General features: G+C 41.1%; 4 protein-coding genes and 1 long non-coding RNA gene across 6 annotated transcripts in view; 3 read left to right on the forward strand and 2 right to left on the reverse strand.

Annotated features, from left to right (window-relative positions):
* Nucleotides 1-1,164: 1,164 nt before the first annotated feature.
* LOC116610351 lies at nt 1,165-14,707 on the reverse strand. Its single transcript, XM_032371189.2, has 3 exons — nt 14,524-14,707; nt 9,152-9,229; nt 1,165-1,355 (listed from the first exon to the last, which is right to left on the reverse strand). Exons 1-3 carry the CDS (start codon nt 14,618-14,620, stop codon nt 1,324-1,326), a joined length of 207 nt encoding a protein of 68 aa, XP_032227080.1. The 5' UTR covers nt 14,621-14,707; the 3' UTR covers nt 1,165-1,323.
* On the forward strand, nt 2,307-2,923 carry LOC125557598. Its single transcript, XR_007305334.1, has 2 exons — nt 2,307-2,588; nt 2,736-2,923. It is a non-coding gene; the product is annotated as an uncharacterized LOC125557598 (long non-coding RNA).
* A 215-nt stretch (nt 14,708-14,922) lies between the features above and the next one.
* On the forward strand, nt 14,923-15,859 carry LOC5502897 (autophagy-related protein 101). The gene has a single exon (XM_001623976.3). It carries the CDS (start codon nt 14,975-14,977, stop codon nt 15,629-15,631), a length of 657 nt encoding a protein of 218 aa, XP_001624026.1. The 5' UTR covers nt 14,923-14,974; the 3' UTR covers nt 15,632-15,859.
* A 5,208-nt stretch (nt 15,860-21,067) lies between these two features.
* LOC116610357 lies at nt 21,068-26,462 on the reverse strand. 2 transcript variants are annotated; one of them, XM_032371197.2, is made up of 2 exons: nt 24,374-26,462; nt 21,068-21,198 (listed from the first exon to the last, which is right to left on the reverse strand). In XM_032371197.2, the coding sequence occupies exons 1-2, from the start codon at nt 26,260-26,262 to the stop codon at nt 21,135-21,137; spliced, it is 1,953 nt and encodes a 650-aa protein (XP_032227088.2). In that variant the 5' UTR covers nt 26,263-26,462; the 3' UTR covers nt 21,068-21,134. The 2 variants fall into 2 exon arrangements, with proteins under 2 accessions (XP_032227088.2, XP_032227089.2); XM_032371198.2 differs by lacking the exon at nt 21,068-21,198 and adding an exon at nt 23,980-24,177.
* Nucleotides 26,463-26,985: 523 nt separating this feature from the next.
* The window catches only part of LOC5502887 (unconventional myosin-XV), a 70,706-nt gene continuing 70,361 nt past the window's right edge, over nt 26,986-27,330 (forward strand). Inside the window, exon 1 of the mRNA XM_032371194.2 lies at nt 26,986-27,330. Within this exon, the coding sequence (XP_032227085.2) occupies nt 27,310-27,330 (21 nt within the window). The 5' untranslated portion in view covers nt 26,986-27,309.

Here is a 27,330-nt window from a genome sequence, read left to right on the forward strand (position 1 = left end):
ATGAGTACCCACAAATGTAATCCCCCCACTAATGTAATCTATGATCACCCACAAATGTAATCCTCCCCACTAATGTAATCTATGAGCACCCACAAATGTAATCCTCCCCACTAATGTAATCTATGAGCACCCACAAATGTAATCCTCCCCAATAATGTAATCTAAGAGCACCCAGAAATGTAATCCTCCCCACTAATGTAATCTATGAGCACCCACAAATGTAATCCTCCCCACTAATGTACTCTATGAGCACCCACAAATGTAATCCTCCCCACTAATGTAATCTATGAGTACCCACAAATGTAATCCCCCCACTAATGTAATCTATGATCACCCACAAATGTAATCCTCCCCACTAATGTAATCTATAAGCACCCACAAATGTAATCCTCTCAACTAATGTACTCTTTTAGCACCCACAAATGTAATCCTCCCCACTAATGTAATCTATAAGCACCCACAAATGTAATCCTCTTAACTAATGTACTCTTTTAGCACCCACAAATGTAATCCTCCCCACTAATGTAATCTATGAGCACCCACTAATGTACTGTTATCCTCCCCACTAATGTAATCTATGTGGGTGTGGTTATATACCGTAAATGACCAATAAACGCTCCCTTTCTAAAGAACGCCTCCCCTTAGCTTTCTAATAAATGCCCCCCTCTAATAAAGCCCCCCTCTATTAAATGCCCCCAACCCTCTCTCCCAGCATAAAAACAAAAGGCATTATAGTAATTTCGGTAATATAAATCAAATTTAAATTAATCTGAGTTTGGCTTCTACTGGCGGGTGAGACTTGAGACATGGGTAAGAAATGCTTACTAAGCTAGCTTTCATTTAACACACTTGGGTTTGTTATATTTTCATAGTTTGTTAAGAAAGCCCCTCTCTAATAAACGGCTCCTATTTATTGAACGCCCCCCCTCTGACTGCAGAAATTTTTATTAAATTATTTACGGTATAAGCACAACAACGTCCTGCCCTTCTGCACACATATTTTATAGTTTGGCATTTCTTCTATAGGCTGTGTGCAGTAAATTGTGCTATGTGTCTTTTTTAAGAAAAAAAAAAACAGGATGTACAGTATTGTAAATTGTAGTGAAAAATGGTTGAATAATGACAATACATTTTTAACATATTAAATGACAAAAAAGGCAAGGATTAAAATCTGGTATTTAATTAATGAACTGTTTCTTACACATCACCTCAGCAATGGTGAAAAATAGCAGAGTATTACATTTTTCTTTAGGGTTTCCCACAATAGTAGAAGTCTGATAATGTACAATGAAATACAAAGCATCTCTTCCTCGATCCTGTAGATTATTCCTTGTCAGCATCTTGTAACTGTGGATCTACAAAACACAAAGTCAATGGTTCACTGATTTGAGAAGGGAAGTCTCAAGGCTTTCACTTATTTGAATCGTGGGGTAATTAAAGGGTAATTGGTCAGCCAGAATGTTTGTTCCCACCAAAAACTCGCAAGATATTAAAACAGTCAACTAGAAAACATGTCTCAACAAACCTCAGTGCTAGTGAGGTCACTTTGCTGCTAGCCACTAAGCCTGACAAAACACTATAGGGGCGTGTACAAAACAAAAACCAAAGAATTTAAGATAAAAAACCTTAGACTAAAAAACAAGGACCCTAAAACAATGACCTCTAAGATAGAATGAAGTAGAAAATATGCAAAGAGCTTAAAGTAATCCTTATTCCGTTACCAAATAAACATACATCACATTTGACCATTTCCTACACAGTTACCTCCCGACCTCCTTATTCTTCCCCCCCCCCCCCCCCCCCGCTTTTATCACTATATTTTACACCTGCCCTTTTTTATAGTCAGGGAGCAGATACCGGAAAAATTAGGTCTCGCTCAACCCTCACCACAGAAAAGGTTTGACAGTGGAATCTTATAGAACAAGACCCCCTGAACAACGCTAGCTAGTTCGTAAAGCCGATTTGTGGTGTCAATCAAAAGATATGGACGTGTTTTATTACGTCACTCGTAGTCCTGTATGGAAACGAGGCTCATTTTAAAAGGGCGCGTTTATTCTATTTTTCCGTGCCTAGAAACGCTATAACTTCACAGTTTTTTCACATATCAACCTTCTAAGCAAATGGCTAAAGTATGCCCCAGATAAAGAAAAGTCACGTGATCTGTCACGTGTCAAAATGTAATAATGATGAAAAATGTTGTCTTTCCTATCGAAAATTCCGCCGTAGCCGGTAAAACGGAACCATTCAACTCAAGGCGACTGTTGTCCACTCATCTAATGGCTGCTTTGAGCTCTAAGCTGATATCCGTGTCGCTAGAGATACATGTGTAGTTATTCCTACCTCACCACAGGAAGCCCGCTCCTATTAATATGTAGGTAAAACATATTGCTGGAAAAATGGCCAGGTCATGAATAAAACAAGTAGGTAGTACTACAGTATTCAAAAACACGACTACAAAAAAGCCGCAGCATTTACAATCAAAGTTAAAGATGATTTATAAAGGTATATATTTAAATATGTCTCATCATGATGTCGAGGCTAGCTCAATCCAAGATGGCGGCGCCCATGGCAGAGTCTTTACATTGTCTGTAAGTACGACGACTTTTTGATATTTAAAATAGATTTTAGTTGATATAAATGGAAATTTTACTCTCTTAAGACTTGTACGTTGTAAGTTGATTATATTTGTTTTATTAAAAATGCTATTAAATTGACAAGAATTGTATCTTTTTTAGTAATGGCTAAAGAACTCGAGAATTTTGACATCCCGCTGAATAGGAGGAAAAGAGCTAGTATTCTTTTGGAAATGCATCATCTGCCAAGTCGATCGTAGAGATGAGAAGCTAAGAAACGTAAAGAAGGCATCCGTTGAAACATTTAAAAATGCTGTAAGAATAAGGAGAGACGAGGTTTACGAGCGACTTAGCAAAGATTTGGAGGAGATATCAGAGGGGGAGATACAGTGGCACTCGACGTGCTACTCATCGTACACCAGCGAGCATAATCTACGGCATTGTCATGCGAAGTTTGAGGCCCAAGCCCGAGATGTGAAAAACCGAATAACCAGCGAACCAACAAACTCTACGCGATCTTCTACCTCGCCCATCGACTTGTCAAAATGCTTTATATGTGGCAACAGAAGCTACAAGAAAGATAAGAGGTTGCTAAACATAGCTACGAATGAGGCAAGCCTATCCCTTAGACAAGCTGCGACAAGCAAAGGCGATGAGAAGATGCTACGACTCCTTGACAGTGTAAGAGATGATCTGTGTGCAGCAGATGGGAGGTACCACAAGAATTGCCATGGCTCCTATGTTAGCAAAGAAAGAGGCGTAGATGGGAGCTCTTACTCTAAGCAACGTCTGAAGCTTCGTCTTAAGCACCACTTCGAAGACCGTATTTCATTCCATCAGCAGCCCAGCAATAATAAACCGGAAATTATATTCTCCAGTCAAATTTCCCTCATAGACGCCCTATGTGCTGCCGCACAATCTAAGAGTGATAGTAAAACTTATCTCATCGATGTGGCACGATACTTAAGAAGTGAGATCAAGAAATGTGATGGAATATCATTCAAACCACTCAATGTCAATGACGTCTCACTTGACTCTGCTAGAATAATTATCCCAGATAGTCTTTATTGGGTGATCCGCCTTGTACTGACCGCAGACGAATTCGAGTTCAAACGCATGAGTCCAAGTCCTTGTAAGGAGAAGGAAGACGAGAGAAGAATTTTAAGCATCTAACGCTCGTACAAAGCTGCCAAAGCATATCAGTCTTACCATGACTGTCCATCATCTTACAGGGTCAAAGCAGATAGTATCACTACTCAATCGCATGGGCCATAGCTCGTCGTACGATGACCTGAAAGCAGTTGATACAAGCCTTGCAATGGAGGTGATGGCAAGAGCGGAGCAGCACGGAACTGTTGTACCATCAGTCATTTCGCCAGGAGCATGCAGACAACAATGACTTGAATGAGGAGACCCTAGATGGAAAGAATACCACACACGCCACGACAATGGTCGTTTACCAACGGAAGGTTTTTGGTCCAGATCCGCCACCAATCATCTTGGCTGACCATAGCAGTAGGAGACGATCCTTGCCAGAATCCACAAATCTTTACGAACTGCTTGAATGCCCCTGTTATGGAAGACGACCTGCACTCAATGAACACATCAGGAAGGTGAAGAACGAGTGGTTTAGTAGCGAGCTTGATGTTTTAGTTCGTGCGTTGCGAGAGGACGAGATCTGGCTTCTACTCCGCATGGATCTCACAGGGCGCACTCCTGCAGCGGTCATGAAACAAACTTTGTCCGGATGGAGTGGGTTTAACACGATACTTTACCCAGATCTACCTCTGTCAAGCAAGATAGGCTACTGCCCAATGATAGATGGCGCCTCTACTGAATTCAGTACCGTCTACACTGTCCTAAAACACGCACAAAAGGTCAGTGCTGTTGCTTGTCAAGAAGATACTGTAATAACATTTGACCTTGCTATCTATATCAAAGCAAAGCAAATCCAGTTGCGCTACCAAGAGGAGTTTGCCAACACTGTCATCAGACTTGGGGGCTTCCATATTGCCCTCAACTTTTTGTCGTTGCTTGGCAAGAAGTTTGCGAGTTCTGGTCTAGACGACCTTCTCATAGAGTCAGGCGTTTATGCTGCCGGTACAACCTCTGCCCTGTTAAAGGGTAAGTCGTACAACAGAGGAATAAGAGCGCACAAGCTATCGATGGAGGCCTTACATCGCATGATGTGGAGTGCTTATGCACAGTGGTGCAAAGATTGCGAGGACAGCGGTCTGGACGAGAAGATGATCAGTAGGATTGAGGAATCCCGGGAGGCCATCCTATCAAGAGACAACACCTCTCAGAACCTAGAGGTGCTTGAGTGTGACATAGAGAAGCTAGCAGCCAGTCTGGGAAAGTTCAAGGAAGAGGCCTCACTACAGTCCAAGACCTTTGACTTCTGGATGAGATACATGTCTATGGTCAAGCTGTTACTCCAGTTTATCAAAGCTGAGCGAACGGGCAACTGGGAATTACATCTTGCTTCAACAGCGGCGATGATTCCTCACTTCTTCTCAATGGATAGACCTAACTATTCCAGGTGGCTTCCAGTTTACATATCGGATATGAGGCAGCTGGAAGTCAAAAAACCCGCGTGTCTTTGAAGAGTTTATGGCTGGAAACCATGCAGTTAGCCGCTCTGGTCAACCCTTCTCTCAAGTGTGGACAGACATGGCTCTGGAACAGTCTGTAAATGCGGACTCAAAGTCAAAAGGTGGAATCGTTGGAATCTCCCAAAACCCAGCAGCTTTGCAGAGGTGGTTTCTCACAAGTCACGAGCGAGCCTCTGTTACCACGGCACTGAAGGATGCATACTCTGCACAAAGTGATCACACCCATAGCCACAAGGAGTTGTCATCAAAGAGGATTGCAAGAGACGAAGCTGATGTCAACAAGCTTGTTAACTGTTTCGCATCTGGATTAATGAACAATCCTTTCGAGCTTGAGTCTGACGCCCTCGTTAACTTCGCAACAGGGGTTGTTTTGCCGACCGAAGTTGCCAAGTATCTGATGGAGAGCGAGCGGAACGGCCAAGAGCAAATGGCGGTATTCGTAAAGGAGAGGATCAACTCCAGTGAGGTCCGTTTCTGGGATCCGATTCCGAAACTCAAGGTCAAGACCTTTGACACCGTGACTAAGAGGGTACAAGTAAAAGCAACGAATGAGAAGCTGGTAGATCGATGCAATGGCTCTGGTGCAAGCTGTAAAGTCTGGTGAGAGCAACACATTCGGAGAGTTAGCGGTGAAATACTTCTCCGTCATTACAGGCCCGATGAATGCTGCGTGCTGTAATGAAGTTCACCTAGTGTTTGATCAATACTGGGAGATGTCAATCAAAGCGGGAGAACGATCAAGAAGAGCTGCAACTTCAACTTCACTAGAGGTCCAGGTCAGTGGACCTGCTAGCCCTATTCCAAAACAATTTTCCCCTCATCAACCACATTCTCCTCACCATCTATTTAACCCCACATTAACATCTACACTTCGATACACTCCAACAACTATACTGTATCTCAGTATCTATTTAATCCCCACATTAACCTATTCACTCTACACACAACACAGCTTCCACTTATGTATCCCTTTCCTTCTTAACACACACACAACCTACACGGTACACCAGGAACCTTCCATATCATGCCACCTACCACAATCTCCCTATTCATCCTTCTTGAGTGTACACCACCACACCTTACACCCTAATCTCACACTATAACCACTTACCTTACACCCCTGCTCTATCTTTTTACTGCCCTGAACCACCCATACATTTCTCTCAACAATATTTCATTTCAACAATATCCCACTCTTTTCTCCATTACTTCACCCCCTACATCCACCAACTCACCATACACTCTACACTATTTACATACCTACTCCTCCCCATCACCCTCCACCATTACCATGCACCCACAACAACCCTCACCCTACCACCTTCTTAGGCTCCTACAACTTGCTAAGACCTTTTTCTTTGTATCGATAAACTACAACTAAACCTCACCCCACCACCTCACGGCCCTGCAACTTGCTACAAAACAAGAGCTGTTACATATAGTTTTTGAAACTACCAAAATTGTGATAAATTAATAATTGATTTCAAAATTGATTTCAAATTTATCTAAGCTATTGAAGTGTATTTGTATAATTCATACTATAGTAAAGAAATAACTGACAAAAATGGCAAAAATTTAAGAACTTTCAAAGCTATATTGTTTTGTTTATGCTCATCATTTGTAAACTTTTCAAAAGATAAAAAATATACTTTGACAATTGGTTTGGGGTTCTTTCATGGGTATAAATCTTGGCTGCAAAAATACTGGGTTTTTTTCATTTTTTGTCACCAAGCATATTTGCTAAATGTTTTTTTTCCAAAAATAAGTTATAAATATAATGTAAGCTACTTTGATTATTTTTCATGGGATGAATGCACCAAAACTAAAGATTATGGAATAGAGATTATTTTTGGAATGTAGGTCTATAAACAGCAAAGAGATTTTTCAACAAGGTAAAATTATTAAGGAATCTGGCAGTTTTTTGAAAACTGAAACCAACATGAAGTCTAATCTGTGAAGTCTATTGTTTACCCTCCAGAGATAAATTTATCTTGAAAAACAAGCTATCTAATAATAGTTGAGAATATTTGCTCCATCGGCTAGCATAATAACCCTCTTTGCAACACCTCCAGTAGGTATGTACGCCCCTCTTTCCACACACCCTATATATTACCCATGTACAACATTACGACATCCATGTTCTTTCCCCTTCCCGCTATGTACACTAGTCCCCTTATTTATTTATCGGTTAGTTTACCACATACAGCCACTAACCAGTACCATCACACACACCATTTCGTCTACCCTTCACCCACATATCTTATCCTCTTTTCATTTTTTCTCTTTACCTCTAGGTTTGCCTATTACATTCACCACACTTTACTAGGAGCTACGGGATCAATGGCCGTACCATTCAGTGCTGTGAGGAAGAGCGTTACCTAGGTGTCACCGTAGACAGTGATTTGACCTGGAACGCCCAGATCTACCACCAAGCCGCCCATGCTAACAAACTGTTAGGATCTACCACCAAGTGCCCATGCTAACAAACTGTTAGGTTATATAAGGTGGAGCTCCAGGTTCATACATAGTGCCTCTGTAAGGCATACTCTCTACATAGGTCTAGTGTGTGCACATTTTGCATACACTCCACACGTCTGGGTGCCTCAGGCAATTGAACTCATTTCCAAGCTTGAAAAGATTCAAAGACAAGCATCTACACTAGTTCTCCTATTTTTGTAACCAAGACAAGCAAAACTGCAACCTACCAGAAATCATTTTTTTTTATTAGATCAACTAGAATCTGGAACTTATTAGCTAGTAGAATGGACCTGTCTAACATTACTCTCCCTCCTTTCAAATCTAAACTATATAACTACTATTTTTGCGTGCTTAGAACCAATTACAATCCGGACAATCAATGCGCTTTTAAAACAATATGCCATAAATGTAACCAAACAAGACCGCTAGATGTCCCAATTTTGTGCTGCATGTAATTTATGTTTTCATAGTATCTTTTTTGTGTGTGAGTAACTGGGCCCAGAGTAATTGGCCTATAGCTGTTGCAGTGTCCCTGCCATCTGTCTTGTATATTCATATTTTTTATTGACGTTTAATGGCAAAGCTAATAATATAAAATAAAATTACTAAACGAACGTGTAGGGGCAAGTGATGAGGGCCTTATCATTCTAAACTTCCACCATTACTACCGTCCTTTCCTTAGCTTTCCCCCTAGTCTCCATGCTTTTATGTTATTGGTTCTTATATGACCAACCATAAGACCTCGCCCCCTGATGAGAAGTCTTGGTTGGTGTTACATGCCTGCAGTCCAATATTTCGCAGGGCTCTTTGAAATAGACAACATACATATGTCTTGTTTGTTATGCCAGTTGTTTTCTTCCTATCTCTAGCCTTTTCCTCTATTCTCTTACCAATAGATTCTTGGTCTTTATAGAGTTGACATCTCTTCTTATCTACATTTCCGTTTCATCTACTTAAGCGCCACATTCCCCCTATCGCCTCCCTAGCCTGCTTGCTGGCGGTACTGCATCCCATCTTGTATTTTAAGCCGAGTGGTCCCTGGGGGCGAGCGCAAAAACGGACGCAGGGGAGGGGGGACAGGAGAGAGAAGAGAGTTCTTTCACCATATAAAATAGCCACACTTACACACTTTAACCCAAGCACTAGTGTCTATTACCACACAATTTATCACCCCACACAGCCACAGTTAAGCCCCGACGCCTTGGTACAAAATACCAGATTGAAACCAAAACTTCCTCCCAATCCAATAACGATATTAGAATTTGACAGTTAAAGATAAGTGTTTTGTCAGGCATCATGCGGCAGCTTAGTATGCATGACAACTAAAAAAAGCTAAAAACATTCCACACATTTATAGTGTCTATTCAGTCTTACTGACGATAAAAATTGTTGATATAAAAACAGAAAAGGTGCTTATCAAGTCCCTTGGGCAGCTGCAACAATACCATTTCAATACATGGAACAATTTAAATTAAATCAACTTACATGGGTAGGAATTAGGAATGGCCTGCATAGCTTTAATAGAGTCTTTAGTCCAAGGACTGAGATAAACAATGGCTGGACCTAGAGCAAAAGATCATACATAGAATCGGAAAAAGTGTCTCCACCAAGGTGATAATAACTATTCCTCAACCAAATAACAGCTTAGGTTCTTTGATTAATTTCATACTTTATCTCGCTGCCATTACAGATTGCAAAGCATTCTGGGAGATCTGTATAGGACCTGAAACGATTCCCAAAAGTTCCCCAGTTGATCCCAGGACCTGAAATGATTCACAGGTGACCCCGAAATGAACCCCAAGAAATTGCAGTAATGGACAAACAAAAGGCGTGAAAGGATTGGCTTTCAGTTTTAAAAACATATCAAACATTTTAGCATTATTTGTGTTACTATCAGGAGATTTTCATATACTAAAACCATAGTATCAAAGATTTTAATATATGACTGCATGGGAAATACAGTGGTTGGGTAAGAAATTGGGGTCAGATAACAATTCCTGTGAGAGTAATTTGAGGAACTGAACGTGAAGAAATTGTAAATCAATCCACAGATAAGACATGCTGCCCTTAGAAAGCGAAATGTGTTAAAGTTATTTTGAAGATTATTTTGCATGTTTGTTTGTATTGGATCATGAGATCAGGAAATGCAAAACTCACATACCCTAATATGGCCTCCAACAAAGGCCACATCTCTAAATATATTGCAACAGTAGTGGGCAACGGCAGTCGGCTTTTGTCACATCTCTGCCAAACCAGCTGCATTAAATGTGTAGGTAAATATTTGCTCGTGTGAAGACTGTGCTAATTTTTATGTTGTATTCCTTTCACTAGCAAATTTAATGTTTTGGAATCTGTTTATAGGTTTACGCCAGGGCAATGTAATTAAATATATATTTTATTGTATTGTTTTTTTTTTGCCACCATATTCAAGAATTTTCATATTCAAGTCATTTTTTTCTGCTTTTCCTTTGTCCATTACCGCAATTTCTTGGGGTTGATTTCGGGATCAGTTGGGGTACTTTCAGGGATCATTTCAGGTCCTGCAATCATTTCAGTAGGTAAACAATTTTGGAATCAATTTGGTTCCAGAAAGACAGCAGAACAGAAAGTAAAAAAAGAGATAAAGTAACTTTCTAACAAAATAATGTAAGATTTATAATAATAAGACACAGGCAGCCCAAGCTCATTAACTTAATATATGTAAGTTGACGGTCAAAATTCAAAATCTTCAAAATTGTGTATTTATAAACAAAATAACACGCAATGACTCACTTGGTGTGTTGTTTATTATTTAACCAAGTTTGAAGCCACTCGGCAGGGGTTTCACAGGGTCACTGAGTTTTCTCCTCCACTATAAGTTAAATATAATCCCAAGGCCAAACACTTCAACGGCCAACGGACGACTCGACTTTGAGGTCAATAAACCCATTAAAAATAAAGCAGATGTCAAAATTTATAGCAACAACCAACAATGAGATTCCAGTGCTTCTTTTCATTATGGTCAATGGGTCATTCGTGCCAAAGTCTCTATGCTAGAACGGAATTTCTTCGAGTACAAGTCCACTTTAGTTTTTTGCCAACAGCTTGGACAGATCTCCATTGACACCTCGAAGCCTGAATTGCATAATGGTCATGTTTTGTCATCTCTACCCTACTCTGGCAGCGACAGATTTCGATAAACAAACGAACTCGGTCCGCACACCTTTTATGTTGCAGGTCCTTGTTTTTGCCTCCTCATTGATATTCCCGATGTACATTAGTCAATAGCAGCTGTGTCCCTGCTCGGCCACATAGGCTTTTCACAAGTTGCATTTGCGGTTTTTGAATTTTCTATAATACTCTTCTAAAATTTCAACTACATAGATGGTCTGGGGTGTTGCAGACCCCCCAGCCTTAGCCTGCCCATAGATGCTTTTTTCCAGCCAAAAACCTGTTCCTAGTTTTTTTTTCTCCCACTGTATACGTCACACATCCCTACTGTATATGTCACACATCCCTACTGTATACATCACACATCCCTACTGTATACGTCACACATCCCTACTGTATACGCCACACATCCCTACTGTATATGTCACGTATCCCTACTGTATACGTAACACATCCCTACTGTACACGTCACTTATTCCTTGTGTACACGTCACACATCCCTACTGTACATGTCACACATCCCGACTGTACATGTCACACATCCCTACTGTATACGTTACACATCCCTACTGTATATGTCACACATCCCTACTGTATATGTCACACATCCCTATTGTATACGTCACACATCCCTACTGTATATGTCACACATCCCTACTGTATATGTCACACATCCCTACTGTACACGTCACACATCCCTACTGTATACATCACACATCCCTACTGTACACGTCACACATCCCTACTGTACACGTCACACATCCCTACTGTATATGTCACACATCCCTACTGTATATGTCACACATCCCTACTGTATATGTCACACATCCCTACTGTATACGTCACACATCCCTACTGTATACGTCATACATCCCTACTGTATACGTCACACTTCCCTACTGTATATGTCACACATTCCTACTGTATACGTCACACATCCCTACCGCATACGTCACACATCCCTACTGTATATGTCACACATCCCTACTGTATATGTCACACATCCCTACTGTATATGTCACACATCCCTACTGTATATGTCACACATCCCTACTGTACAAGTTACTCATCCCTACTGTTCATGTTAAACATCCCTGCTGTTCATGTCACACATCCCTACTGTACATGTTGAACATCCCTACTGTTCATGTTAAACATCCCTACTGTATATGTCACACATCCCTACTGTATACGTCACACATCCCTACTGTATACGTCATACATTCTATTGTATACGTCACACATTCTACTGTATATGTCACACATCCCTACTGTATACGTCACACATTCCTACTGTATACATCAAACATCTCTACTGTATACTTCACACATCCCTACTGTATATGTCACACATCCCTACTGCATATGTCACACATCCCTACTGTATACGTCACACATCCCTACTGTATACGTCACACATCCCTACTGTACATATATGTAACACATCCCTACTGTATACGTCACACATCCCTACTGTATACGTCACACATCCCTACTGTATATGTCACCCATCCCTACTGTATATGTCACACACCCGTACTGTATATGTCACACACCCGTACTGTATATGTCACACATTCTACTGTATATGTCACACATCCCTACTGTATATGTCACACATCCCTACTGTATATGTCACACATCCCTACTGTATATGTCACACATCCCTACTGTATATGTCACACATTCTACTGTATATGTCACGCATCCCTACTGTATATGTCACGCATCCCTACTGTATATGTCACACATCCCTACTGTATACGTCACACATCCCTACTGTATATGTCACACATTTCTACTGTATATGTCACACATATCCCCACTGTATATGTCACACATCCCTACTGTATATGTCACACATCCCTACTGTACAAGTTACTCATCCCTACTGTTCATGTTAAACATCCCTGCTGTTCATGTCACACATCCCTACTGTACATGTTGAACATCCCTACTGTTCATGTTAAACATCCCTACTGTATATGTCACACATCCCTACTGTATACGTCACACATCCCTACTGTATACGTCATACATTCTATTGTATACGTCACACATTCTACTGTATATGTCACACATCCCTACTGTATACGTCACACATTCCTACTGTATACATCAAACATCTCTACTGTATACTTCACACATCCCTACTGTATATGTCACACATCCCTACTGCATATGTCACACATCCCTACTGTATACGTCACACATCCCTACTGTATACGTCACACATCCCTACTGTACATATATGTAACACATCCCTACTGTATATGTCACACATCCCTACTGTATACGTCACACATCCCTACTGTATATGTCACCCATCCCTACTGTATATGTCACACACCCGTACTGTATATGTCACACACCCGTACTGTATATGTCACACATTCTACTGTATATGTCACACATCCCTACTGTATATGTCACACATCCCTACTGTATATGTCACACATCCCTACTGTATATGTCACACATCCCTACTGTATATGTCACACATTCTACTGTATATGTCACGCATCCCTACTGTATATGTCACGCATCCCTACTGTATATGTCACACATCCCTACTGTATACGTCACACATCCCTACTGTATATGTCACACATTTCTACTGTATATGTCACACATATCCCCACTGTATATGTCACACATCCCTACTGTATATGTCACACATCCCTACTGTATACGTCACACATCCCTACTGTATACGTCACACATTCTTTTGTATACGTCACACATTCTACTGTATATGTCACACATCCCTACTGTATACGTCACACATTCCTACTGTATACTTCACACATTCTACTGTATACGTCACACATTCTATTGTATACGTCACACATTCTACTGTACACGTCACACATTCTACTGTACAGGTCACACATCACATGCATAAGCATGCTTTCAAGAAATGTTATTGTAAGAATGATAGAAAACTTAAAGGTTGCTAGATCATCCAAAGTTTACTCCAGCCTCTCATTTTCTGAAAGTTTGCTGAAATGTCTAGTGGCTCTAACAAATTCTTTGCAACAAATCTTGTAATTTTGTTGATTACAAATATCTTGATATTGTAGAATGTAAAACAAAAAGAGAAACTCAACTTAAATAAGTTCAGCTAAAACCTTTGCAACTCCCACAAAGAATTCCAAAACTCTTAAACCGCCTTTGAAGTGGGCTTCGAAGTGTCAATGGAGATCTGTCCAAGTTGTCGGCAAAAAATCAAAGTGGACTTGTACTCAAAGAAATTCCGTTCTAGCATAGAGACTTTGGCACGAATGACCCATTGACCGCTATGAAAAGAAGCACTGGAATCTCATTGTTGGTTGTTGCTATAAATTTTGACATCTGCTTTATTTTTAATGGGTTTATTGACCTCAAAGTCGAGTCGTCCTTCGGCCGTTGAAGTGTTTGGCCTTGGGATTATATTTAACTTATAGTAGAGGAGAAAACTCAGTAACCCTGTGAAATCCCTGCTGAATGGCTTCAAATTCGGTCTAGTAATAAACGAAACAGAAAGTGAGTTATTGCGAGTCATTTTATTCATAAATACACAATTTTGAAGATTTTGAATTTTGACCGTCAAATTAAATATATTAAGTTAATAAGCTTGGGCTGCCTGTGAATAAGAGAGTAGAGGGGCTCTGCTATGGTCATTTGGATTCATGAGCGAAATAGATTGTCGAAAATGACTAACTTACTTGCAAATCCCATTACTAAAGACACAAAGATGATTGGTTGCTCTACCCAAGCCATCTTGAACCAGTTTGTTGTTCTTGCAAGGAAGGACGGAGACATTTCTGCGTCTGCTTTCAGCCTACAGTATGTAATGTGATGTCTGTTTGTGCTTTTCAACAAGATATGAGCCGACGTAATCCTGGGCAGCGGACTTTAGTTTCCGGAGCATATCGCAAAAGTTTTCCGAAAATTACTTCATCAGCGACAAAAGAAAAAAAAATATTACGCCCCATTTATCAATTGATAATAATTTAAAATCAAAAGTAAAAAAGGAAAAGCGGATATAATAAATTGCTCATCTTAACTACATTCAATGTTTACGGTTATTTATCGACGACGAGCGAGCTATTATCGATTTCTGTCAATAGCCGTTCGGCATTTCTCACAAATCCCCACAGGTGAATCATCGACAAAATGAACGCTCGTTCGCAGATTTTTGAGCTATCAGTCGAAGGAAGACAAATAGAAGAAGCAGTGTTGAGTGTTTTTCATACTATTCTATTTCACAGAACTACAGGTAAATTCAGCTACAAGCGAGAAGGGTCTTATAGTATAGGGACTGTTGGCTCTGTCGATGTTGACTGTGATTTCATCGACTTTACCTATGTTCGTTGCGATTCGGACGACTTAGATTCAAGCTTAAAAAGACAAGTTCTAGGCTTCAAAGATGCTTTGCGTGGTAATAAGGGGTCTCGAAGCGGTCAAATATCACTGGAATTCTATCAAAAGAGAAAGGGACGTTGGCCATTCGGGGTGGAATGCGTCCCCTGGGAGATCTGGACATTGAAAGTAAACATCATTACGTTATCAAACGAGCATGAAAGACAAATCTGTCGTGAGAAAGTTGGGGAGTCTCTGACAGAAAAAGTATTGTGTGTAGCTGAGGCAATGAACCGTAGGGACTATGTACCGAAGATGCCGAACCAGTCCGATGTTGCTAATGTCTTTGATGTGAGTTTCCGAGGTGTGCAGCCGTATCTGCATAGACTGGGATACTTGACATCTGACCAACCGTCAGCCTCGGTTAGCAATTCAATGAAGAAGCTAATATTTGATACGTTTTCCTATTGAGGCAGGCCTGGACCTTCACCACGCACCTGGCCTAAGTCGTCAAAAGAGTGCATACTGTTTTTGCATTCACACCTTTGGTACTCATTAATGTTTTGTGAATAGAGAAACACCGAAATAGCCATTGATTTTATTATTGTAGAAAACAAATTCTAAGCAGTTCCCTGTTATATTGTCTTGTGTTAAAAAATATTTTTCTCAACTCGGGAATTATCAAAGATAATCTGCAAATCTGCTTCGTTGATATTTACAGAGCTCTGCACTTGACATGGTCTAGTGGAAACGATAACTTGGACTTGGTCTGCACACCTTTTATGTTGGACGTCCTTGTTTTTGCCTCCTCATTGATATTCCCGATGTACAGCAGTCAATAGCAGCTGTGTCTGTGCTCGGCCACATAGGCTTTTCACAAGTTGCATTTGCGGTTTTTGAATTTTTTATAATGCTCTTCTAAAATTTCAACTACATAGATGGTCTGGGGTGTTGCAGACCCCCCAGCCTTAGCCTGCCCATAGATGCTTTTTTCCAGCCAAAAACCTGTTCCTAGTTTTTTTTTCTCCCACTGTATACGTCACACATCCCTACTGTATACGTCACACATCCCTACTGTATACGTCACACATCCCTACTGTATACGTCACACATCCATACTGTATACGTCACACATCCCTACTGTATACGTCACACATCCCTACTGTATACGTCACACATCCATACTGTATACGTCACACATCCCTACTGTATACTTCACACATCCATACGGTATACGTCACACATCCCTACTGTATACGTCACACATCCCTACTGTATACGTCACACATCTCCACTGTATACGTCACACATCCCTACTGTATACGTCACACATCCATACGGTATACGTCACACATCCCTACTGTATATGTCATGTATCCCTACTGTATACGTCACACATCCCTACTGTATATGTCACACATCCCTAGGGTATACGTCACACATCCCTACTGCATACGTCACACATCCCTACTGTATACGTCACACATCCCTACTGTATATGTCACACATCCCTACCGTATACTTCACACATCCCTACTGTATATGTCACACATCCCTACTGTATATGTCACACATCCCTACTGTATACGTCACACATCCATACGGTATACGTCACACATCCCTACTGTATACGTCACACATCCCTACTGTATACGTCACATCCCTACTGTATATGTCAGACATCCCTACTGTATACGTCACACATCCCTACTGTATATGTCACACATCCCTACTGTATATGTCACGTATCCCTACTGTATACGTCACACATCCCTACTGTATATGTCACACATCCCTACGGTATACGTCCAACATCCCTACGGTATACGTCCAACATCCCTACTGTATACGTCACACATCCCTACTGTATATGTCACACATCCCTACTGTATACTTCACACATCCCTACTGTATATGTCACACATCCCTACTGTATATGTCACACATCCCTACTGTATACGTCACACATCCATACGGTATACGTCACACATCTTTACTGTATACGTCACACATCCCTACTGTATACGTCACACATTCCTACTGTATACGTCAGACATCCCTACTGTATATGTCAGACATCCCTACGGTATACGTCACACATCCCTACTGTATACGTCACACATCCCTACTGTATATGTCACGTATCCCTACTGTATACGTCACACATCCCTACTGTATACGTCACACATCCCTACTGTATACATCACACATCCCTACTGTATATGTCACACATCCCTACTGTATACTTCACACATCCCTACTGTATATGTCACACATCCCTACTGTATATGTCACACATCCCTACTGTATACGTCACAAATCCCTACTGTATATGTCACACATCCCAACTGTATACATCACACATCCCTACTGTATATGTCACACATCCCTACTGTATACTTCACACATCCCTACTGTATATGTCATGCATCCCTACTGTATATGTCACACATCCCTACTGTATACGTCACAAATCCCTACTGTATATGTCACACATCCCTACTGTTCATGTTTAACATCCCTACTGTATATGCCACACATCCCTACTGTATATGTCATGCATCCCTACTGTATATGTCACACATCCTTTCTTTGTCACATGTCCCTACTGTTCATGTCACATGTCCCTACTGTATATGATTTTTATCAGAGAACTCAGCTCCTTCCTCTCCCCTGGCAAAAAATTAGGTCCACTTTTTTTGATTTCGCAACCCCCCCAAAAAATCCTGGGTATGGGCCTGCGATATATGTCACATGTCCCTATATGTCACATGTCCCTATTTCACATGTCCCTATATGTCACATGTCCATACATGTCACATGTCCCTATATGTCACATGTCCCTATATGTCACATATCCCTATATGTCACATATCCCTATGTCACATGTCCCTATATGTCACATGTCCCTATATGTGTCGCTATATGTCACATGTCCCTATATGTCACATGTCCCTATATGTGACACGTCCCTATATTTCACATGTCCCTATATGTCACATGTCCCTTTATGTCACATGTCCCTATATATGTCACGTCCCCATATGTCACATGTCCCTACATGTCACACTTCCCTATATGTGACACATCCCTAAATGTCACACTTACCTATATGTGACACATCCAAGCATGTCACACTTCCCTATATGTGACACACCCAACATGTCACACTTCCCTATATGTGACACATCCCAACATGTCACACTTCCCTATATGTGACACATCCCAACATGTCATGCTTCCCTACATGTTATGTCTCATCCCTATATACATGTCACACGCCCCTTAAATATACATCAGGTAGCACTTCAGATATAGCTGCATTTATTTGATTCACAGGAAGCAGTGCAGGTTACAACATTCTTCGAGTGCAACCTTACTTGAAATAGGTGCATATAATTCTACAAAATAACCCATGTTCTATCTCACAGTCAATAGTGGTAAATTTGCTTTTGACCACATCTGAAGTGCATACTGTCAGCTTACCCGCATTAGGTGGGTAGATTTTGGACCTCATCACAAGCCTAATTTTTGAGAGAATGTTCATACATTCTCTGTATTCACCCACACTGGCCTTCTTGGACTTTTTCACATATTTACTTTATTTCCCCGATTTCACAAGATTTCTATCCAAGTTGGGTTGGCAGCTATGGAAGTGCTATCTCTTTGGGTTAAGATTGATTTAACTGATAGATGATCACACCATCTGTTTTCATGGGAATCCCCCTTGGTTCATAAGTGTCCTAAGATATTGCCGCAAAATGATGTGTGCTATCAAAGTCTAGAAGGTACCCTTACACGACGGTACCCTTACACGACGGTACCCTTACACGACGGTACCCTTACACGACGGTACCCTTACACGACGGTACCCTTACACGACGGTACCCTTACACGACGGTACCCTTACACGACGGTACCCTTACACGACGGTACCCTTACACGACGGTACCCTTACACGACGGTACCCTTACACGACGGTACCCTTACACGACGGTACCCTTACACGACGGTACCCTTGGCACATGCCCTCCCCAATATTTTCAAAACTTATAAGAAAATTACCAGTAGGCATGTGGCTGCCCCCCCCCCCCCCGATATTTTTTTTAATGTTTCTGTATTATTGTGCCCCCCTACCCCCAATCTTACATGGCCTGCTATGACTCTGAACTAAGACTAGGAATGTAACAGTTATCTAGGTCAGGGTTTTGCCATTCTCCGAACGACCCTGATTTGCCCATGTTGAACTATTTGTTGGAATGTCTTACCACCATCGAGGCTCGTTTTCCTGGCTGCGGGTTGATTTTGTTGGGCGATTTCAACAAAACACTAATGCAAAAAACCAAGCGCCTATGCAATAGTTTTAAACTAAAACAAATAGTGACTTTTCCAACACGCGGTAACAAGATCCTGGATCCGGTTTTGACGAAATTGAAAGAATTTTACGCTCCTCCACTTAAACGCCCTGCGTTTGGGTTGTCTGACCACGCCTCTGTAGAAGTCCGCCCACTGATTAGATCTAATACCGTGAACTCTAAGGTTACTGTGAAATCGCGTGACTTGCGCACATCTAAGAGACTCGCGATGCGCACCTACTTTGGAAAATGTGGATGTGGATACACTTGTCAGCAGCAAAGTCTCTTGCCAAGACAAAGTTAAGATGCTTGAGACTATCGTGGAAATAGGCATGGACGCCCTGTTCCCTACAAGAAACAACTGTCTACACTAACAACCCTCCTTGGTTAAATCAAAAGCTAAAACGCCTTATTCACAATCGTCAGAAAGCGTTAGCACAAGCAGACCAAGACCGTTATCGCTTGTTTAGAAATTGTGTTAACAGGGAGCGGAATGTCTGTCGCGCCAAATTTTACAACTCTAAAGTGGTATGCCTCAAGGACTGTAAACCTGCTACTTGGTGGCCGGAGGTTAAGAAGCTTAGTGGAATTTCTGCGCCTGGCGGTGGTAATGGCATTACAAACTTGCTTCATCATATTGCTGATGACTCCGTCGCTGAATCCCAACAAGCAAAGTTAGTGCGTGTCGCGAATACTATCAACGAGGCATTCCTTGGACCAATGGGAGTATTTTCACCCCTTCCACCCTGCGCACACGCACATTTCCCTCCGGATGACGCACTTCAGGTATCAGAACTGTCAGTACTTCAGAAGCTCTCTGCTTTAAATCCACGCAAAGCATCTGGCCCAGATGGCATCCCTGGTTGGGTTTTGAATGAGTGTGCGGACTTACTAGCCACGTCGATGACTGATATTCAATTAAAATTGCTGTTTTCGGGAGGCTTGACTCCCGCAGTCTTGGAAAGATGCTAATATCACCCCGGTACCAAAACAGAAGCTCATAAGTGACGTAAATAAACATCTTCGTCCGATACTCTTAACGCCCGTTCTCTCTAAAGTTGCGGAGGATTATGTTGTGGAGCACTTTGTTCAACCAGCAATTTTAGCAAAGGTTGACCGGCGCCAATTCGGAATTGTCCCTGGATCAAACACCACGCATGCTCTTATTAGCATGATCCACTCATGGCTATCTGCTACTGACGGGAATGGTGCGACAGTCAGAGCTACCTTACTTGACTTTCGTAAAGCGTTCGACCTGATTGACCATCGGATTCTTGCCGACAAGCTCCACGCCTATGATATCCCCCACTCGGTAATCTCGTGGATTGTTGATTTTCTCTCCTGTCGCCGACGCAAATTTCCCTTTCGTAAACGGTCGTTGCCAATTATAACGGTCGTTGTCATTCCTGAGAACGGCCGTTGCCATTTTTAACCGTCGATGCCAAATCAAAAAACCACCCGGTAAACGACGACTTCCTTCGTGACTAGTTCGAGAGTGATTTTCACTCAAGAGTGCTGTATGACGTCATTACCTGGCACTGTTTACAAGATGGCGGATCAGTCCACGTGCGCGAGTGCTGGACCAGAACCATCCCATTCTTCTGCAGACAAAAGATCTATCAAGAAGCCAACAGGGTGGAACTCTTTTTTTCAATCAGTTGCGGTGAGTTTTTGGTATATTTCCTGAAAAAAAAAATGGCGCATTTTGACACGAAAAAGAACCAGAATACTTCGTGCTATTGCAGTAATAAATGCAGGCATCGTTTTATATTTTTGTTTTCTGTATAACAGCCAGATGTCACGGAACAACTCGGAGATTCGGAGATTGGGCAGGTTTCCAAAGTCGTTGGGGCTATGTGGAAGCAATTGTCTGCTGATGTACGAAAGGTTGGATTATTTCCATCACGAGCTTTTATATTTCTTTACTTTAGAAAAACATTCGTAATATCAATAGAAACAAAGATCTTCCCCAAATTTGCGAATATTTGGCTAACTTTTGTGCCCCATCACCATTGGCTTTTTATCAATAGACTAGAGAAAAATACAAGCCTTAGAGTATCCAGATCTCCAAATATGTTTTGGTCCTTGTCCAGTAGATGTAGGATCTTGATCTAACCTTATCAGATATGTAATTTGTGACATGCCAAGAGGGTTACTGCTTGGAATTTAATAGCCCCTTACTTTTTTTGGGAATTTTGCATTTTTTTAAAATCCTTCTAATGATATTTTGTTTCTCCCCATTCCCCTTTGGATTTCCAGACCTATCACTGGTGTTGGTGGTGCACATTTTATAATAGAATAGCCCATATCAACTCAAGCCTAAGGCCATTTATCTAACCTCAAATGTAGAATTTAGGGTCAAAAAGATTGTCAAAATATATACATAAATAATATCTTGCTTTGATTATATATAGGACTGGAAAGATAAAGCACAATGCCAAAGAGAAGAACTTGATATGGGCATTGCAGAAGAGGAAAAGTGTCCATCCTGCAACACCACATTAAAGAGGAAGAAGGACATGAAGTACCATAAAAAAGGCTGCCATGAGTGTATTTGTGAAATATGTCATAAGCAATTTAATCATGAGCAAAAACTGAAGAGACATAAAAACAAAGAGCACAATGCAACATATAAATGTGGTACATGTCAAAAGAGTTTCGCAGAGAAACGAAATCTCAAGAGACATGAAAGTACCCATTGAAATAAATGAGTTATTCCAGAAAGGAATATTTTATATCATTTTAACATTGCTGACCCTAATAAATGTGGTACTGTATCACTATGTATTAAACAAACAGAAAAACAAAACAAAATTATAATATACCATTTATTAAAAACTCATTACAGTGATAAAAGGCCTACCAAATTACTGAGCTGTTTACAGGACTAATAATAAGATAATGATTATATACTGTAAGCTAAGAATATATTAATGTAATAAAATTGTGTGTATATATATATATATATATATATATATATATATATATATATATATATATATATATATATATATATATATATATATATATATATATATATATATATATATATATATATATATATATATATATATATATATATATATATATAAATGATGGTTGAAGGCTTTCATAGAAAGTGCTCAATACTCGAAAGTAGAGCGGTGTATAGTGTTGGTTTGAGAAAAATACAAACTACATAGGTTTCCCTACAGGTCTGTTTCGTGGTTGCCCACTCATCAGGGGATTTTATGAGAATATTCCTACCATCGTATATATACTATTAACATTGAAATTTACATAATAATAGACTGATAGTTTTAGCTAAGGCGGTAAGAGGAACAATAGCGAGTTACATTAAATATGCGGGGCGAAAACTAACAGTGCGGAACGTGTGAAAAATTGATAGCGCGAAAATTTAACGGTGATGGGATTAACAGTTCTAATTGTTTCGTAGCAGGGCTTTGTTTCTGTGGCGGCACGAGGACACGAGTTCATTGCGTTTATTTAGAGTTGATAGTTTGGGTTGGCAGATGATCGTCAGCTTTTCCTTGAGGCAGAGGTTGCAACGCTTAGTGGTACTGTTGTAGGCGGAGTGGGAAGAAAGAATGCGCCATGAAATAAAGTACTCAATCATGTTGTCCTTGAGAGTCCAGACGTGTTTGCTGAGTTCGGTGGAGTTTCTGTGTTTGGCGTGTCGGAATGATGCGGTGTGGTTTCTGTACCTGGTCTTGAAGCTGTTTTCAGTGAGCCCGACGTATGTTTCCGAGGTGTTGTTGTCTTTTCGAGTTACGGTAGCTTGGTAGATAACAGATGTCTGTAGGCAGTTTCCGTCTAGAGGGCAGGTGTCTTTCTGTCGGCAGTTGCATGTCTTGTTGTTGGTAGTGGTAGGGGCGAGGCTGGTGATCTCGGTAGCCGACGATGCGGTGATGATGCGCTTGTTGTGGTTGTCGATGATCTGTTTGGTGTTGTTCATGCAGCTGTAACTGATTTTGATGGTGTTTCTGTTGAAGATTTTACGGAGGTGGTTGTCTTTCGGGAAGTGCTTGTCTATCAGGGTGAGGAATCTGTGGCCGATGTTGGTGCTGGTGTTCTTGCTGAAGGGCGGGTTGTACCATAGGATGTTGTTGCGTTTACGGGTTTTATGGTTGGTTACGGTGTTGGGCTCGTAGCGTAGCGTGTAGTTGTATCCGCTATCGTCGAGTGCTTTCTGGTAAGGTGGCGCAGTCTGGTCAAAGGAGGCTTGGTCTGAAGATAGGGCAGATAGGCGTCTGTTGATACCAGCAGGGATGTTCTTGGTGATGGAGGGCGGGTGGTTGCTCTCACGGTGGACATATTGTAGCGAGGAGTTCGGCTTTGTATAAGGCTGGTGTGCATTACGTTTTAGGTCAAGGGTGACGTCTAGGAAATTGACAACTTGTTTGTTTGCCTCAATGGTGATTCGGAGTCCGTTGTTGTTGAAGATGCGGCATAGTTCCTTTTTTAGGTTTTCGGTGGCTCTGGGTGTGGCGTTGGTGATGGCTAGTCCGTCGTCGCGGTAGAGTCCTACGTTCATATTGAGGTCCTGAAGTTGGGAGAGAAGGAAGTTGCCTACAAGTTCACCGGTTTCTGCGCCTCCGAATCACCATGTAACAGAAAATCGAAATGCAGTAATGGCATTGTATATTGCATCATGCACTGCTCCTAAAATATAATCATTAATTTTGCTCTTTATTTTCTGTGGCGTGGCATAAAAAAAGTTATACAATGAATTCTTGTGGTATACTGCAAAATATCCCACTTCTCACTTGTATTTTCTTTTAAATGATGCATGGCATATTCTGCAGTATGCCACTCAAAAGTATTGTATAACGAGTAAATGTACAGAAAATATACTGACCTTTGACTGCCATCTGAAGAGCTTCCAACTTTGAAAGTATTATTACCAAAACTTTCAACAGAAGAAAGGTAGCCATCAAGTTCTTTTCTATCTGGGACATTAAACCCAAAGCTTCCTTTCCCTTTCCCTTTCCCTTTCCCCATGAATCGATGTCTATAAGTGCCATCAAAACTCCCATCAGCAATACTGAGGAGTTTATTCTTGTAGTGGTCTTCTAAATCAATTGTAAGCTTGTCCAGAAGCCCAACAACATTGTACTCTTTTGTTCGCCGCAGAATTATATCTTTAAGAACCAGAAACTGAGCCTCAGCAAAATTGTTTGTGTGGTTCCCTCTAACAGGCAGTTCTTTTCTAAAGCATAGAGCAAAAGATTCTTTGTCATTGTAAAGTTTTTGTAAATAGCTTACTAAAGTGGGGTTTTCCATGCAATGGTCATCATTTAAAAGTTCGCTAAAGCTGTTCTCAAATTCTTGTTCTGTCTCTGCATATAGTGATTTCTTGAAAAGGTTGAGAATGAATGGTCTATCAGCAAGGTTGACATTGTTTTTGCTTTCATGAAGCCACCTCCAAAGTTGTTGGAGCATGTGAAATGTGCATAGAAGTAAGGTGGATAGGGGCCAAATAGACTTCAGAGCATTTCGTTCCTCTTTACAGTTATCGGTAAGTATGACTTTTGGTCCATTTTCCTTTCCACGACCATTGAATGCATATTCAGGTAAGCACGAGCAGAGCATTTTAAAGCCCTGCTTTAATGTGGACTCTCGCTCATCACTAGCTATCAGAATATCGAGTGGAAGTGCCCCTGAAACATTATGTGTGCACATAACAAACACTTTAAGATTGTGCTCCTCAGTGTTAGAAGTAGCATCCACAAACACCATTTCTACAGACTGCTGAACTTCATTGTGTACACGCTTCATAAGGGGTGTAACAATAGCAACCAAAAGAGGTTTGTCCTCCCCCCCGTACACTTGGTGGTGAGTGGTAGCATCAGGGTTATCTTTGCTATATTGTTCAAGCCTTTCAGCCAGTCTCTGGTACATCATTACCCCTTGTCCTCCATACCTATCCTTGCCATATTGTGTGTAAAGGTAGCTAAAGTTCCTTCTTCTTGGCACAACTGCTCGATTAGCCTTCTTTCGATGAAATTCCAAATCGTCATTACATGATTCCTTGAGCTCTTTCAAGTATTGTTGTCTTGCAGTTGCTGGTGTATGCCCACTTTCATACATTTTCAATACTCTTTCTGTACACTCAGGAGTCAGGTCCAGAAAGTTTGATGCCTCCAAAGTTTCAAGGGAGTGGTTGTGCTCCCACTCAATATCCAATGAGCAGCACCCCTTGTGGTCCAATTTGACAATCATCTGGAAGGGACAGTTGGTGTTTTTCACTCTAGCAGAAGGATTGATATGTAATTTTTTCTGTGGGTCCTTACTTGGGCTCCAGTTGCGAGTATTATGCTGACACCTATAATAATTCTGAAGCACGTAGCCACTCGTGGGGTTTTTCTTTGTCTTGAGCTTGATGGAAACGTTATTAATGACTTCGTACTCAGATATCCATAGCTCCAGGTTTTCTTCTGTAATATCTTCAGTCAACACGTGGGCCTTGAAGTTCTGTCTATTTCCTGAAATTGACTTCAGGTAGTAAAAAGAATCATCTGGGAGCGAGGCCAAAAAATACTCATCTGTAATTTCGGATAATTCAAACGATCTCTTTTTCGAATGCACTTCTTTTATAGCTGAAGATATTAGATCTTTGAGAAAATCAGGTTTGTCCGCCATCTTGAGCCATCCAAGTAATGACGTCATACAACACTCTTGAGCGAAAATCACTCTCGAACTAGTCACGAAGGAAGTCGTCGGTTCGGTTGGTTTTCGATTTGGCATCGACGGTTTAAAATGGCAACGACGGTTCTCAGGAATGACAACGACCGTTATAATTGGCAACGACCGTTTACGAAAGGGAAATTTGCGTCGCCGACAAAGAGTTAAGCTTGGGCAAGACTGCTTCTCGGAATGGGGCGCAATTCCATTAGGCGTCCCACAGGCACGAAGCTCGGCCCCTGGTTATTTCTCATTATGATTAACGATCTTGATGCCCAAGGGGTCGACCTCTGGAAGTACGTAGATGACACAACTCTGGCTGAGGTTGTCTAAAGGAGAGGAAAGTACCGTCCAGCATTCCCTATTTTCAAGTTTTTAATATTATTATAATTGTAACATAAACGTAATTCAGCCTACTGGCTGCAATGTTTTATGAATAAACCATCTATCTATCTATCATCTATCTAATTATACTTTTAGTTGTCTCCTATGAGTTTATCATTTTCCTCCACCCCTTGTCTCACTCACATCTATATATAGATTGCGACATCACGGTGGGAAAATCCTTTTGAAACATATTTTGCCCACCAAAATATTCTTCACCGTTAAAATCTCTGCTAAGCTACGGTAAGAGTCATGGAAAGGTCGAGAAGGAATGCAGCAATCAGATTTATAGGGATTTGTAATGTTACCCTGGGTTCCAGAGGCTTTATATCCGCCCTAAAAACTCTCGCTTCGCTCTAAAAACTCTCGGAGCCTCGTAACTCTCGCTTCGCTCTAAAAACTCTCGAACCTCTGGTTTCCAGGGTAAGGTTATGTTTACACGGTACCGAACGAATTTAATCTAAAGATGCTTTGGGCGCATAGCGACAAGCTAATTTACATATTGAAATTCGCCGAGTAGGCGGCAAGATGACACAGGGACCCCGAGCATGTCCTAACAAAACAAGTTGAAGTATGGTTGAACTCGAAAATGGGGTGCTGATATGATCGAGTTTTCATGGCTGAATATATGAAAATACCCCCCAAAGTATACCAAATGGGCTAGAAAATAGATGGCACATAGACGTAACGTGGGTAGTGTCGTCGTTGAACAAGGCTGAAGGCAAAATGGTGGTTGCTTTTGAAGTG

The sequence above is a fragment of the Nematostella vectensis genome, chromosome 12, assembly GCF_932526225.1.
Source record: "Nematostella vectensis chromosome 12, jaNemVect1.1, whole genome shotgun sequence".
Classification (NCBI taxonomy): domain Eukaryota; kingdom Metazoa; phylum Cnidaria; class Anthozoa; order Actiniaria; family Edwardsiidae; genus Nematostella; species Nematostella vectensis.

What these genes read in the sequence shown, in the direction of transcription:
- LOC116610351 (XM_032371189.2), bottom strand. Translation starts at nt 14,620, where the DNA reads ATGTCTCCGTCCTTCCTTGCAAGAACAACAAACTGGTTCAAGATGGCT. An exon ending in TTTAGTAATGGGATTTGCAA is followed by an intron (nt 9,230 to 14,523) that starts GTAAGTTAGTCA and finishes CTTTTGCTCTAG; the next exon opens with GTCCAGCCATTGTTTATCTC. An exon ending in CATTCCTAATTCCTACCCAT is followed by an intron (nt 1,356 to 9,151) that starts GTAAGTTGATTT and finishes TGTGTTTTGTAG; the next exon opens with ATCCACAGTTACAAGATGCT.
- LOC5502897 (XM_001623976.3), top strand. Translation starts at nt 14,975, where the DNA reads ATGAACGCTCGTTCGCAGATTTTTGAGCTATCAGTCGAAGGAAGACAA.
- LOC116610357 (XM_032371197.2), bottom strand. Translation starts at nt 26,262, where the DNA reads ATGCCAAATCGAAAACCAACCGAACCGACGACTTCCTTCGTGACTAGT. An exon ending in TCTTCAGATGGCAGTCAAAG is followed by an intron (nt 21,199 to 24,373) that starts GTCAGTATATTT and finishes TTTTTTTTTCAG; the next exon opens with GAAATATACCAAAAACTCAC.